This window comes from Petaurus breviceps, unplaced genomic scaffold (assembly GCF_028583685.1).
Source record: "Petaurus breviceps papuanus isolate PSGF00001 unplaced genomic scaffold, PetGlider_PUasm1.0 90825, whole genome shotgun sequence".
NCBI classification, from domain to species: domain Eukaryota; kingdom Metazoa; phylum Chordata; class Mammalia; order Diprotodontia; family Petauridae; genus Petaurus; species Petaurus breviceps.
In genome coordinates this window covers 4959775-4973730 of record NW_027187353.1, presented here as the reverse complement: position 1 = coordinate 4973730, position 13956 = coordinate 4959775, and the positions used below count along the sequence as shown (strand labels likewise).

Here is a 13956-nt window from a genome sequence, read left to right as displayed (position 1 = left end):
GGGTTTGGAGAGTAGGTGGAGCAGAAGGGAGACCCGCAGTGGTGGGCCAGGGATAGATGTGTAAAGGTCTCTGCTGGGGCCCTGAGGGAACAATTGAGTTTCAAATGCATTTGCAGTCTCCATTTGAATGATACTGCTATGATATCTTATGTTCCAATGATTAGATTGCAAAAAGAAATCACATACAGAAACAACTCATTTAACCTTGGTCATTGAAAAACATGTAGCTCCAGTTAAATTAATGTGCTAAATAATTGAGAATTCCCTTTTAGCAAGAAACTGTTTTTTTTACAACAATTTGGGATGGAAACGGTTCTTTTAAAATGCCTTCTTAGCAGCGGATATGGGTTCAAATGTAACCTTTTTATTGACTTGGGGTGACCCCTATGCCTTGGAAGGCTATTGAAGAATACAAGGCTTATTGGCTCCTGTTATAAATCATCCCCCAAGTGCTGTGCTTTGGAGATGATCAAATCATAGACAGTCACAGCTGGGACACTGAATCCTAGTGACAAAACATAACTAGGACAAGGCAGCTGAGGCTTTGTACCAGGGCGGAAAATCCAGAGGGCATTGACAGCATTTTTCTCAAGCTACTTTCTTCCCTACTTGCCCCATTCCCATCAAAGGCAACATCCTTCAGCCCCTCAGCAGCTGAACTTTCAGCAGCATAGACATCTCAGAGAGTCTCAGGATGCGTGTTCCATCCCACAGTGTTATGAACCTGGCCACCACCATCCTTGTTTAATGAATAGTAGTCAATTAGTTGTTCAGTAGCCAGGAATTCTTAATATACTCTCAGGGACTGCTTCCTTTTCTTAGGCTATATCCCAGGTGAATCTAGTCCTCTGCCACTTGCCCCACATAAAAACAAAATATTGCCAGCTTAGCCCAATTAAGAGATACTGAGGGTCTGCACTAGTGAGTCAGTAAGCATGAGAAGCACACTGCAGAAACAGTATTGACAAGACTTGATGAATGATTAGATGTAATGGTAGCCAGTTAGAGATTAAATGATTTGTCTAATATCTGGTTGATGAGAGAGGCAGGACTAGAACCCAGGCCTTCTGACCTAGGACCCTTCCACCAGTTTTTGTGTCTCCTTTTCATACATTTCTGGTTCCACCGCACTGCCTGCTTCTAAGCACCTTCCCTTCACTCACCCCACCTCTAATTTCATATTTCTAATTTGGAGTGACCTGAAAAAACTATTGCATGAAACTGATTAGAATTTTGTGTAAAGCAAGAATCAGTAGGTTGGTTCTGAATAAGAAAGGGCCTTTAGGTACTTTCCTATAAATCAAATGTATGCATGAGCAATATGACATATATTTTGACTGCTTCAGAGTTTTGGGGCTTTCTTCTGGATTCTCAGTTGTGTTTTAGAGAAGTAAGGTTATAGGTAAGTGGGGAGCTGCCATACCTATAATTTCCTCCAGTGCTCACTTCCAAAGTGCCCTTTTTTATAGTCATGGCCAGTAGACAAGTGGTGAAAGCACGAACGAGGCTAACTGAGGCCATGTATTAACCAATGAGTTTCCTTCAGACAGAGAAAATCTTTCTCCTGGCCACAGACTGAAACCACCCCGACCCTCATCCCCCGCCTAGCTACTATCACTTCTGACCTCTCATCAGGACTTATCCAACCTAGCTCCCCAGGGTCCTCCCCATCCTTACTGTCCCCTCCACTCCCATTACCTCCAGCCTAGTTCAGACCCCTCAGTCCCTTTTCCCTGAGCTATCCACAGAGCCTCTTAACTGTTTTTCCCCTGTCAGTCTCCCCCTTTCCAGCTCATCTTTCACACACTGCCCAACTGAGTGTTCTAATGCACAGCTCTGATCCTGATAGTGTCCTGATATAACTTTCAGTGACTCCGTATTGTCCAATACAATCCAAAATCCTTAACCAGACACTCAAGGAAGGCCCTCCACAGTCTGCTTCCATGCTACCCTTCCAGCCTGATCTCACATTGGCCTCTTTTTCTTACCCTATGGTACAACCCAACAAGACAGCTCACTTCTATCAATAGATGTCTAGTGGAAGAGAGGTTGGATCTGGAAACCAGGGACTTTGGTTTACATCCTGACTCAGTTACTTCCTACCCATGTGACTTTGGGCAGGTCACTCAACCTCTCTTCACTTGGACAACTTCAGGAGGAAAACTCAGTCTTCTCATCTATAAAATTAAGGAGTTAGATCAGGTTATAGCTAAAGTACCTTCCAGCTCCCAAAGCAGTGAAATGCCCTACTATGCTACCTCTGTGTCTTTGCTTATCTGATTCTTTCATCTGGAATGCTCTTCCTGCCCCCAATTTGTCCTTCAAGTCCCAGATGGAAAATCACCTCCCCCTGAAGCCTCTTGCCTTAGCCCCTTGGTCAGGAATCATCTGAACTCCCCATAGCACCACCTGCCACCATGCCCCCATGGCCATACCTCTTATGCCAGTGAAAACCTTCTACCTTGATTTGGTGTCCATGGTTTTTATCTCCCCTTCTAAAGTGTAAGCCTTTCTAGGGCAAAGGACTGATCTTCTTTTCTGGTTTCTTCTGAAATTCCTAGCCCCATATAAATATGGAATTTATCCAATATTTAGAAGATAAGCCTCCAACCTTAGTCATGGAGTGATCCTTACCATAAAGATGTACATTGGGTCGTAAAGTACTGTGGGGGGTCTCTGTGCAGCTCAGTGCCAACATAAGCTATGCATGCTTCACTACAGATAAATGGGCAGGGAATGACATTTTTGTGGATAAAAGATGACACGTCTCTGCATGCCTATTCACTCCATCCACTGAATGCCTACTTATTCCAGGTGAACAAATCCCTACAGATTAGCCAAGGGTGCCTCCCTATCTGCAGATGCCTTTTATCTTCCAGCATTTTTCCCTCAAAGGAAAAATGTTTACCCTTTAACTATTAGGGCATTCCAAGCTGGTAGAATCCTTTCAGATAACTCTTTGGGTTTCAAACTCTGTGTGGCATAAACTTGTAATAATTTAATGGAATTATGTGATTTTCTCCAGAGCCTCTCTGATTCACCTGTTCTCTGAATGTTAGAGGTCACAGAGACCTTAGAGATCATCTCATTCGGAGGTACAAAGAGGACTTGGTTTGAATGTCCACTCTGCTGCTAACTAACTGTGTGACCTTGGATAGGTCTCTTCTCCTCTCTAGGTTTCAGTTTTTCTCATATGTAAAATGAGTGGGTCAGATTGAGTGATTTCTGGGGTCCCCTCTAGCCCTAAAATTTATCAGTGAACCAGAAGACTGTGGAAATAATTTGTACAATCTGACCCAATGGCAATCACTAAGAAAAAACAAATTCCCATCTTTCTGAACTGGAGGCAAAGGGATTTAGCCTCTCAGAGAACTCTATAGTCAGACAAATGTGGATTTCTGTGTTTGCAGGGATTGGTTCTCTTGCAATGGATAATTGGATTTTTTTTATCTTCATAAAAGACAATTAAGAAAAACCAATATTATCACTGAGGTAGAGTAGCTCATCTCACAAAAGGGGGAAACTCCCTGCAAAACAGGAAATCTCCTATTCTGAGGCAAGATTGTTGTTGCTGCTGTTACTGCTGCTGCTGCTGCTGTTATTGTTATGATAGTGAGGGGAATTACTGGAATGGAGAATGATGGGTGAGGGGAGACTCCTTACAGAGCAAGGAAGTGGAACACAGAAGAATGACCGATCCCGAGTTGGGTCTGGGTCCCTGAGACATGCACATCAAGATTCCCAGAACAGTTACCCAAAAGCTGTGATATTGGGAGTGGGAAGGGGTTCCCATCTCTGACCCCACTCCAGGGCTCAGAAAGCCTGGCAATTCATGCAGAAAAAGGAGAGGATGCCCCTGGCTGGGAGAAGTTTGCCAAGCAGCTCTCTCTGAGCTGAAATGACCAGGACCAGGACTGGGGAAAAAAAAATTCAGAGCTCGTTGCTGTGGTGATGTGTGAGGGCAGCAAAGGGGGGTTAAAAATGGAGGAGGGAGGAAATTCAAGGACGTGTTAATGAAAGGCAAAAGAAAATTTCATTCTCCCTGTGTCAGGGTCAACATGACAGAAATGGCTTTTTGCTCATGACACAAAGAGAGTTAGCAGGAGGCAGGGAAGGGGGAGACAATGGCAGCAAACTAGGCATGTTCCTAGCATGGAGACCAGGCAGAGACACGAGGGGTGGCTCCCCACCCCCAGCCCCATCTCTAGCTAATCCCTTCAGTGAGCATACAGGATGCTCCAGACAAGGGAGGCCCCCTGCACAGGACGGTGCATCCCCATCTGGGAAGAAGGGAAAATTAAGAAACCTTCTAGAATACTGGAGCTTGGGAAAACTCAAGGGGAGGGTGCCCACTCTAGTTCAGCAAACATTTATAAGGACCTACTGTGTGCAAAGCCCCATGCTGTGTTAGGTGCTGGGGTTATAAAGACAAATTAAAAAACCAACCCCTAGTTTACATCTTCCCCTTCCTGCTGTGCCCTCTTGGGCATCCAGTCAAAATAAATCTAATTGACTGAACTAGGACCCCACTAGGGGTTCTTCAGGGGTATAATGAATAGCATGGCTGGTAAGGATTAATATTCTCCTCTGCTTTAGTCATAAAACCATGGGATTGTAAGCTCCTCGAGGGCAGGAACTATTTCTGCTGCTTATCTATATCTTTACCACTTGATAAGAGCTTTTAGAGAAGCTTTCTCCTTCCTCCCTCTTCTCTCTCTTCCTCCTTCACACTCCTTTTCATACTTCCTTTCTCCCTCTTTCCCTTGATTTCTTCTCCTTTCTTCTTTTCTCTCCTAATTCTCTTCTTCCTTTCTTCCCTTCTTCTTCTTTCTCATTTTCTTTCCTCCTCTGTTTTGTATCCTTTTTCTTAATCTTTCCCTCCCTATCCTTTGCCTCATTTTTCTGCTTTATCAATTTCCCTACATCTTCTTTCTTTTCCTACTCATTCTGCTTTTACCTTTTTTTCATCTCCCATGTTCCTTTTCTTGTTCTGTCCCCTACTGTCTTCTTTTCTTCCTACTGCCTCTCCTCCTCCTCCTCCTCCTCCTCCTCTTTCTACCTTGGGAAACAAACCTATAGTGAAGGCCTTGCCACTAATTAGCTGTGTGACTTTCAACATGTCCATTCCCCACTCTGGGATTCAGTCTCCATCTCTTCAAAATAGGAAGGCTCTTCTAGCTCTGACATTCTGTCATTCTACTCCCATTCAAGAGGAGTAAAAAATAGGTGGGACCAAAGTCACAAAGGGTATGGGCTATCTTCCCTTTGAAATGTGAAATGTGAATGAAATTGGAAATTCCTTGTGAAATGCCCCTCTTCTCAATCAAGGAGAAAGAATTGTTAATACAGCAAATGGAAATCCTGGAGGTCATTGTATGATCTCCAGTGAGTCTAGGGATGGAGGCATGCTTGAACTGAACTGTGTAGCCCAAGGCAGTTGGGGGAAAGAGACCAGAAGGGCTGCCATTTTGGCCTAGAATGAATGGAGCTGCTTAGACTTGAAGGCTCCTAAGTCCAAAGAGCAGGGCATCAGTTGGCAACATCATCTCCAAATCCATATAGAGAAAATTGTCTATAACCTTTATTCAGAAAACAGGTTTATCTCTGGAATTGAGTGTGTGAATACATATGGGTGCCTATGTCGAAGCACGTGTTTACATTTGTGAAGGTCTTTGCATTTGTGTGTATGTGCATGTGTGAACACATATGTGGACCTGTATAACTCTAAGTATATCTTTATAAATCTGTGTTTATGTACACATGTATGTCTATATGTAGTATGTCTTTCCTTTTGCTCCCTGAGCATGGTTCCTTCCCTCTCTCTTTCCTTCTTTATCTCTCCTTTTCCTCCCAATCCCACTCTTCTCTTCCTTTTCTCTCCTCCCTTCTACTCTCCACTTCCTCAGTTTTTCTTTGACTCTCACCCTCTTTTATTCTCTTCCTCTACTCCCCCTCCTCTTTCATAACACCTCCTCTTTCCCTTCTCTCTCATTCTCTTTCACTCCCTCTCCTTTCTCCCTTTCCCCCATCTCCCTCTGTTCCCTCCCTTTCACAGTCAAGCTCAGTTGACCTGAGCTGTCCCTTCTACTCTTCCTTCCAGAAGTGATCCTGAAGGTGCTTGACAGCAGAACCAGAGAATTGTTAACTTCCTACCGGATACCCATTAAGTACCTCCGCCCTTTCCACCCCTATCATTTTGAGCTGGTGACGGTGAGTGTCCTGGGCCAGAGAGCTGGTTTTGGGGGCATCTCTGCTCTGACCTGTTGGGATCTAGAACTGTGCTATTCCACTGCCCCTTTGGGGGCTGGCTCAGGGGGATCCACAATGGCTCTGTTCCTGGCATGTGATTCAGAAAGGCATGGGAGCTTAGGACTGGGGAGTGGGGGGGGGGGAGGGAAGTGGGAGGTTTGCTCTGGAAGTAGATGGGCCCATCAAACATTACTGGGAGAAGAATTTATTTTTGTCAGCATTTGGGACCCTCAAAGACCTTTTCCCTTTGTTTCTATTAATCTGTCCTTCCCACTACCCACCTCTCCCCTCTGTTGAGAATAGCCCCCCCCCCCAAATAGCCCTCAACACATACATGAGTATTTAGGAAACACTTGGCTGTGTCTGAAAATGACTGTCTCCTGCATTTTAAGCTCATCACCTCTCTGGCAGCAAGTAAGCAGACACTTCATTTTCATTCTTTGGGACTTTGGCTTTTCATCACATTGATTAAAGTTCTAAAGTCTTTCAAAGTTCTTTTTTCCCTGCAGTGTTATTGTCATTGTATAAATGGTTCTACTTCTGCTCATGTTGCCCTTTAGCAGTTGTAGAGACCTTCTCCATTTCCTCTGAAACTGTCTGTTTGGTTATTTCTTACGGCACAGTAATATTCCATTATATTCATATCCAACAATTTGTTTAGTCATTCCCCAACGGGAGGACACCTCCCTTGGTTTCACTTTTTTTTGGCCACAATAAAAAGAACTGCTATAGATAGTCTCTGTTTTTTTCTTTCTTTGATTTCTTTGGGTTATTCACCCAGTACTGGCATAATTGGGTCAAAGGGCACATACAGTTTTGGGGCCCAAGTTTCAAATTGCTTTCCAGAAGGTCTGGGCCAATTCACAGCTCCACCAGCAATGCAAGAGTATACCTGTTTTCCCTCAGTAGAAGTGGGGAGTTAGAGGAGAGAGAAACTCCTGGGTGTAAGGCCTTAGTGAGGGAGCAGGACTCCATTCCTGCAGCACAGTTCGTGATTCATTCTTTGATTCTCCCCATGGTGATTACCCTATGTGACAGTCCCAAAGACATCCCCTAGTCAATTGATAGTTTTAAGATTAGAATCCAGTTCTTCTGCCTCTCCATCTATCTGGAATCAGAAGATCTGGAGGCAAATCCTGGTTCTGCCACTTGCAGGCTGTTGTCTTTCACCAAATCATTTCACCATTCGGGGCTGCAGTTTTCTGGTCTGAAAAATGAGGATAAGAATGCCTGCTGCCCCCCTCACAGGCTTGTTGTGAAGGTCAACTAGGATTTTAAAGTGTTTTTAAACAGTTAAGCATTCTATGCTTGACTTATTATTATTATTTCTCAAATGACAATAACCCTTTGCGGTTGGCTGCAATAGAGGTTTATAAATTATCTCATTGGAACCTCTGACATCCCCTAGCCTAGTTATTCCTGTCTTTACAAAGAGAGCAAGTAAGCCATGGCCCCTGTGAGGATGGTGAAATATTCAAATGGAAAAGCCAAAGATTTATTATAATATTGATCTTTCTGTAAAGGTTCCAAGGGACACTGGGCTTTAATTACCAGCTTCTGCTCCCTCTGGTGGGTGGTCACTCATAGCCACAGAGGGACTGTGGCCAACATTTGGCCACATGCAGGGCCTTGATTTATGACTGGACCTGCTGTTTAACTTTGTGTTTATTTCTTCTGTCTCTCCATCTTTGCCATCATCACTTCCACCGGTCCTCAGGCTCACAAGTCTGGTTTAGCCAAATTGTATGCTTCAATTACTCGGGAGAGCAGTTTCATGCCCCGATACATTGGATGCACTCACACAGCCTTAGAGGTAAGACATGAAGAGGGCTGGAGGGAATATTATCTTGGGCTACGAGGGACACAAGACAGGAAGCTTGAAATCACCATCTGTGGGCAGGGGAAGAGTTTGGGGACTGCCAGTTATGGGGAAAGGAAGGACTAGGAGGCATCTCCTTTGAGGCAGAGAAGGAAAGTAAAGCACTGTTGTGGTCAAGGAAGACAGTTAAGGACCATTAGGTGTGATCGGTGTTGAACAATCTCTTCAAAGGGGGTGTTTTGGAAAAAAAATAAATCCCAAAAGTTGGAAGAGGGATGTAGGAATAGGAAGAAATTGAGGAAGGAAAAAAAAATCAGAGCTTGTTTTTTTCTTAAAAAGACAACTGATCTTAAAGGAGGACAGAGTGATTCACAACACATGCACATTTCATGTAAATGAAGAGAAGGTATGAGAAATGGTTTTGCTCTCAACCCCCACTGCTGGTCACATGTTCCTCAATCCTGTGATCCCCTGAGAATCCCAGCTACCAAAATCTTCCTGGATCTCTGGGAAAAGCAGGTCTGTCTCATCCACCATAGTTCCTGGGAAGCCCTCCTGGTGCTACGATGCTTTTCTCTGCTGCCCAGTAAGAAGGGAGAAAGCACACAGTTCTTCTATTGAAAACTCCCAAGTCGACATCTCAGGGCTCCCTCTCCTGTCCTTGGTTAGCTAGCCCCAGCCCCAGTGAGATGTGGCATGCTTCCTTCCTTCCTTTTTTTTAAGAGGCAGATTCCTGACCTCATATTAGCCCTGTTTTAATGTCTCCATTGGCTACACTTGCCTCTCTCATGTTTGTGCAGAGATTAAAACTGAAATTGGGCAAAGAAGCTGGATATACTCTCTCCTATCCCTTTTTTCTCTATCTTCCCTCTTCCCATTCATATTCAGTGTCTCATCCTGACCCCCTCTCTTGTTCCTGTCCCCTCTTGTACATGTTGTAGAGCCTTGGACAGGGCTGAATTTTTAGTCAAAAGGCATGAGATGGAATCCCAGCTTTGCTACCTACTACTTGCATGATCTTGGATGAGTCATTTAACACACCAGGCCCCAGTTTCCTCATTTGTAAAACAAGAGGGTCAAACCAAATGGTCTCTGACATTCTTTTGTCCTCTAGATCTATCCCTCCTTACTTAATTTCCTCTCTCATCTCTGTTTTCTCCCTCATTCATCTCTCTCCTTTTCATCTACATTCCCCTTTCATCTCTGTCTCTTTTCTCTTCCACATCAATTTTCCCTCTCTCGTCTTTGTCTCTTCTCACATCCACATTCTCCCTCTTCCCTGTCCTCTCTCCTATCACTATTGCCTTCTGATCCCTATATTTTCTTTCATCATTGGCCCCTCTCTCATTATCATCCTCTCTACCATCCCTCTCCCCTCTCCCATCCATAGCTCTTCTCCCTGTTTTCTCTCATCTCTACACTTTCTCCAGTTCTTGGCTTTATTCCCTCTCCTAGTCCCTTCTTTCATCCCTATCTTCTCTCCTTCTCTCTCCCCATTCCTATCCTTCTTCCATCTTAGGTTTCTGCTACCTTATCCCCACTGACTTCTTGACAGCAGAGAAATTATGTCCCAATCAACATCCCGATGAGGGCCTCCGAGGATTGCCTTCCTCACTCCCAAACACACACGCCCTTTCTCTGTCTACATCAGACCTGTCAGGCTAGGATTGATTTGTGCTCTGAGGCAGAAGATGCCTAGTTTCAGATTCTTAAAGAATCAATGACCACCACCCCCTCCCACTCCTGCCATCTTTGTTCTTCTTTTTCTCCTTGAGCAAATATCTCTGTTCATTGGGCGACTAGAGGGTAAAGGTGAATAACATTTCCAGAAGCCTATGTACTGGTTTGTTGTTCAATTGTGTTTTCCTACTGGGCTGGTCCTGCCAGTGTCTTAAGAAACATTAAAAATCTTCAATGTCCTCAAATTTCCCACCAGCCTGCTATGGTCCCTGAAATATCTTCCAAGGTTTCTCATTGATAGCAAATCCTTCTGAGAGAGGGAACTCATTTGTTTCCTTTTACCCCAGGGCGCTTTCCTTTCTGTCAGAAGGAGGTCAGAATATGAGAGCTCTTGAGGGAAGAATCAATTAACAATAACTTATTGAGTACCTACTATGTGCCAGGAACCATGATGGGTAACTGGAAATACAAGTACAAATAATGAAAAATTCTCTACTTCCAAAAATTTCAATTCTAATGGGAAAGGTAACTACATATAAAAATACATACAGCATAAGTAAAAATTAATAAATACAATTATTTGTGTGTAATATAGAATATTATACATACTTTGTATACACAATATGTAATACAAACACAAATGCAAAGTAGTTAATTACAAAGTCATTTGGAAGGAGGACACTAGCCATTGACCTCATGCAGAAGACTCTGTCTAGGCTATATCTTATAGGAGAAGAAAAACTTTGTGAATTAGAGGTAAGAGAGAATTGTTTTCTGGGCATGGGAATGATCAGTGCAAAAGTATGTAGATGGGAGATGAAGTGTCATATATAGGAAACAGAAAAAGTGTAAAGGGCCCAGAAAGAGGAAGGAGCAGCAGAGAAAATAGCTGCTATTTTCTGAGGCTCAAATACACTGAATGATACTCAGGTAATCAAATATACACCATGGACAAAAATTAGAACGGAAATCCTATGCTTCATAAGTGCATTAAGGAGTAGAGGGGTTTGTGTTTAGGTCAGGGCATGATTGATAGGAATGTAATTACTTGGGAGACTGAGGCAACATTGGGGCAAGGGAAAGCCTGCAGCTCTCCTCCTCTCAATCTCAGAAGGCTTCCTGGAGGCAGTCTGCTAACTTGGCTTTTAGCAACTCCACTCAAGTGTCTCCTCACAGCAGTGTCTGGTGGGCACCATATGCCTTTCATGCCCCTTTCTCCATTTTGTTCCCAGTCCTCAGTCCTTCTGCAAGTGCCCTTGCTGCTCCCTAGAGTCCCTAAGGAGGATGGGGAGCATCTCATTGTGGGCTCTTCTAACAGTAATGGGGTCGTGCTCTAGGAATACACCAGAGTATACACAGTATTCCTCGGCTTTCTTCTGCCCTGGGGAGAAGACCAGTTCCCCCAGGAAATGATCCATAGTAACTTTCCTATTCCGTATTCATCAACAACCCTTAGGATTTGCTCAGGGCATTCAAGCCCTTTGAATTATGGTCCTAAACTATCTTTTCAGTATTATTCTTGGTCTTTCTCCAATCCAGAACATAATCAGCATCCAGTCCCTCTGAACTACAGGCATCTCCCACATAATGTAGTTTCAAACAACATCATTTCAAAGTAAAAATAATTTATACATTGTAATTAAACTTCACAGTAACATCATGGAACTACAAACTTGACATTTCCCAAGATACAAATCAGTTTGCCCGTGATTAGCCAAGCAAACTGACTGCAACATTGTTTCACTGAACAGCCTGTTTTCAGGAAACTAATTGGGTAGGATATACTTGTCCTCCCTTGTTTCCTACCATATTTTCCCATCTTAGTGCTTTTGCATATACTGTTCGCTCCTTTTATAATTCCCTCCTGCTCTCTGTTCGATTATCCCTCCTTCAATGCCCTTCTCAATTGCCACTGCTTCCCTGAAGCCTTCCTAACCCTTAATAATAATAGCTCACACTTATATAAATATACATTATCTCTTTTGATCCTCAGAACAACCTGTGAAGGGCAATGTTGATATTGTCTCCATTTTATAGATGAGGAAACTGAGGCTTAGATGTGTTAAGCAATTTGCCCAAAGTCATGGAACTAATAAATGTCTAAAACAGGATACAAACCCAAGTCTTCATGATGCCAAGTCCAGTGTTCTCTCCATCATGCCAACCTGTCTCTCTGAGACAGAGGTAATCTGAATCTCCATAGTTTTTAGCTGAAACCTCTCATGGTACCTATCACAATCTGGTTTGTATTGGAATGATTCACGTCCATGTTTTATTCCTCTCACTAGACTGTGATCTGGGCAGCTCAGTGGCACAGTGGATAGAGTGCTGGGCCTAAAGTCAGGAAGACCTGAGTTCAAATCCAGCCATAGACACTTACTAGCTATGTGACCCTGGGCAAGTCACTTAGCCCTGTTTGCCTCAGTTTCTTCATCTGTAAAATGAGCTGGAGAAGGAAATGGCAAACCACTCCAATATCTCTGCCACAAAACACAGAGTCTGGACTTGGATAAAGAACAACTAAATAGCAACAACAAAAGACTCATCTCCTCGAGGCTCTGGATCTCATTTACCTTGTATCTAACACATAAGCTACTCAATCAGTGTTAGATGAATGGTGGGAAAAGCTCATCATGTCCACTGGACATGGAATCAGAAGGCCTTGGTTGTCATCCTGGTTCTAGTGTATATTTACTCTGTGATCTTGGGCAAGTCACTTCCTTTTCTGGGCCTCAGTTTCCTCATCTGTAACATGAGGGATTTGGATCAGATGGCCTCTGAGGTCCCTTCTAACTTTCGAGCTATATAATACCAGGAAGGCTATATAGGAATATTCCCAGTAGCCCTCACCGTTTAACCTCATCCTCCCATCCAGATTTCTTTCCCCAAGTCAGAGAAAGCAGCCACATCCTCCTCAACACCTCCCACCAGTCATCAGTTCAGAGAAGTGTCCTCTATGGGAGGCCTCTCTTCCAGAAGCAGGTGACTACAGGAGCAGCCTCAGTAGGGGTGAGACAGCCAGAGAAATTGCTTTTGCTAATCACAAGGCTTTGTGTGGGGGTGGACATCAAATTCATAGCACACCAGCCCCAGGATAGGTGTGAATTACTATCGCCTGCCTTTGGCATCTTCTCCCAGAAGCTCAGCTATCAGTCCTCCAGTTCTGAGGCTGTTTCTCCCTCCCACTGTGAGTAATAAAGGACCTAGACCTGCCCAGTTACATAGTCATCCAGGTTCATCTCAGCAGTAACACATCAGCTGATTTTGCCCAGAAGCAATAGGTGTGGTTTGAATGGAGCTCTGCGGGTAAAGACCCCTCACGTGCACTTTTTCCCCCAACTGATATATGAAATTCCACTATTACAGATTCATTTTTTTTAGTCTTTAGGCTTTTCCTTCTCTAAGAGTTCCCTAATATCCCTAATATTCCCTAATATCCTAGGGCAAATAGCCCTAGGAGGGAGAACTCTTAAGCCTCTTCAAGTTAAAACCTTCCCCAGACTTAGTTAACTACCAGCTAAAGGGGAGGCCTTGAAGGCATTGGACAGAGAACTAGGGTTCAGGCTGAGAGCTGAATGAGGAGGGAGAAGACCACAAACAAACCTCTGATATGTAACAGTTTTGCCTACAGATCACCCAGTAAGTTTCTTTAGTAGAGCCACATGAAGGAACCCCCCTCCAAAAGAGGAAACTGTCATAAGGCTGAGTTCCCTCATCTGTAAGTAATAATATCTGTAGCCAGCATTTATATCCCATGTTTTAAGGTTTACAAAACATTTCACACATATTGTCCCATTTAATCCTCACACTGAGAAAGGAGGCGCTGTTATTGTTGTTATTTCACAGATGAGGAAACTGAGGCTAAGACAGGTTAAGTGACTTGCCCAGGGTTACATTGGCTAGTAAGTATCTGAAGGAGGATTCGAACACAGGTCCTTCTGATTCTCAAGTCCAGTTGCTCCATCCACTTTAACAATAATAAAATGTATGTTATAAATGCAGTACCTACCTCACCCACATTTGGGAAGAGTTCCTTTAAAGCACTAACAAAATATAAAATATTTATGTACTGTATTCACAACAAGACTTGTGAACAAGTGCAGTACTTCACAGTTTTCCAAAGGGACCTTACATGCATCACTGGACACACTCACAGTAACCCTGTGGCAGGCATTATCTTTACCATTTTACAAGCAGAGAAAGGGAAA

The 13956-nt window shown here is 43.6% G+C and overlaps 1 protein-coding gene across 1 annotated transcript in view; it reads left to right on the top strand.

The window, feature by feature from the left end:
- CCDC33 (coiled-coil domain containing 33) overlaps positions 1–13956 on the top strand; it is a 188001-nt gene that overhangs the window by 42803 nt on the left and 131242 nt on the right. Inside the window, exons 4-5 of the mRNA XM_069071206.1 lie at positions 6101–6210; positions 7967–8062. Coding sequence (XP_068927307.1) covers positions 6101–6210; positions 7967–8062 — 206 coding nt within the window. The remainder of the gene's footprint in view (positions 1–6100; positions 6211–7966; positions 8063–13956) is intronic.